General features: G+C 41.4%; 1 protein-coding gene across 1 annotated transcript in view; it reads left to right on the top strand.

The window, feature by feature from the left end:
- lhx1b (LIM homeobox 1b) overlaps positions 1-1737 on the top strand; it is a 4442-nt gene extending 2705 nt beyond the window's left edge. The window contains exons 4-5 of the mRNA XM_008403637.2: positions 986-1142; positions 1288-1737. Coding sequence (XP_008401859.1) covers positions 986-1142; positions 1288-1685 — 555 coding nt within the window. The 3' untranslated portion in view covers positions 1686-1737. The remainder of the gene's footprint in view (positions 1-985; positions 1143-1287) is intronic.
- Positions 1738-1743: the final 6 nt, after the last annotated feature.

Here is a 1743-nt window from a genome sequence, read left to right as displayed (position 1 = left end):
TTAGTTGATATTATAATGGTTAAATTCTACCAAGGTTTACTATTTTGTTTTGGTGACACGTCCTTCCTAAATAGTTAAAGAAGAGTGTACCTGAAGTCTGTTGTTAGCTTAATTTGTTCTGTGTCGTTTTCAACAGATATCAGTGAGAACGGTATATTTATGAAATATAGTGAATTTTATCCACTCCATAAAGGCAGATAACTGCTATGAGACATGGCTGAGACATTACATTTGTTGGAGCACAATTTTTATCCAGCTTTTTAGCTTGTTTAGTGACAGCGCTAAAGTTGAAGTCAAACCTGTTAGCAAGCTTGACTTCCTTAGCTGTTGGGTTGGGTTTGTTTATTTTTCAAAAACCAGATAAACAAAATCATCGGAATAATTAKTTAGAACTGAGCAGCCTCGGTTCAGTAAAAAAAAAAAAATTAACATAAATACATTAAAGGTGAAAACAGTTATTTAGAAATTCCATAGGTGTTCAACTTCCAAAACATCAATAAAACGAATAAAACGTGTCCACATTTTTACAGTAAGTTGTATTAGTGAAATTCTTCCTCACCAGTCTCTGATRGACCTTCACACAACAAATGAGAAATTGTTGACTGAGCCAAAATCTCAACTTAAAACTCTAATCTAAATGGGACTTATACCAAAATATATATTYTTAAGTKGCAAATTACACTTTATTTAACATTACCTTTTGAAATTAACGTGCTTGGATAACATTTAAGCAGTTGAATGGCTAATATTTAATAACMTCGAGAATGCGAGTTTTCACCAACAACAAAAAACGTGCATGTTTTTTCTACTACTTCCTCTTTAATATTTTCTGTTTTGCTTTGTTATTTTAAGATAACAAAGCACAATAGATTCTTGATATCAAATGAAACAGCCTTTTCGTTTGATGTCAATGAAAGGGTACCTACCTATTTTATTCATTCTTCTATATTCTCTAAGTAAAAGTGTTCATTCGTGTCTCCTGGAGGTTTGGTTTCAAAACCGGAGGTCCAAAGAGCGACGCATGAAGCAGCTGAGCGCGCTGAGCGCGCGGAGACACGTGTTTTTCCGGAGTCCGAGGAGAATGAGATCTCTAGGAGAGAGACTGGAACCAGGAGAGCTTGGCCATTTCTCTTATTATGGAGGTCAGATGCTCGACGGAATCATTTATTTGATAAAACGTCATAAGCTTTAAAGAAAAAAAAAAAAGAAAAAAAAACGTTTCCAAATTGTTTGTTTCTCTGTGTTTTGACGCGATCCATGCCCTAATCCCACCTCTCCCAAATGCAGATTATCCGAGCGAATACTACGGCCCAGGTGGGAATTACGAGTACTTCCAAGGCCCCCCTTCGTCCCAGGCTCAGACCCCCGCAGACTTGGGCTTTGTGCCCTCGACGGTCCCCGCCGGCACCCCGTTAGGAGCCATGGACCACCACCACCACCACCACCACGCAGGGGTGGGGCAGCACCACTGCGGCGCAGACGTGCAGTGCTTCTCGGACGGCGCGTCGCACCACCCCGCGGACTCGCCCAGCCCGGAGCCCAGCGGGCCCGGCTCCATTCACAGCATCTCCAGCGAGATGTGCGGGCCCGGCACGCCGTTCACGGCCGTGTCTCTCAGCGACAACGGATACACCAACCAGCTGTCACAGCCGTCCTCGGAACTGAGTGAAGGCACTGCCTGGTAATCCAGCTAAAACAAAGCACACTTTATTTATTTATTTATTTATTTATTTATTTATTTAT

This window comes from Poecilia reticulata, unplaced genomic scaffold (assembly GCF_000633615.1).
Source record: "Poecilia reticulata strain Guanapo unplaced genomic scaffold, Guppy_female_1.0+MT scaffold_1079, whole genome shotgun sequence".
Lineage (NCBI taxonomy): Eukaryota > Metazoa > Chordata > Actinopteri > Cyprinodontiformes > Poeciliidae > Poecilia > Poecilia reticulata.
The sequence above is the reverse complement of the archived record's forward strand: the minus strand, read 5'-3'. Positions and strand labels throughout refer to the sequence as shown.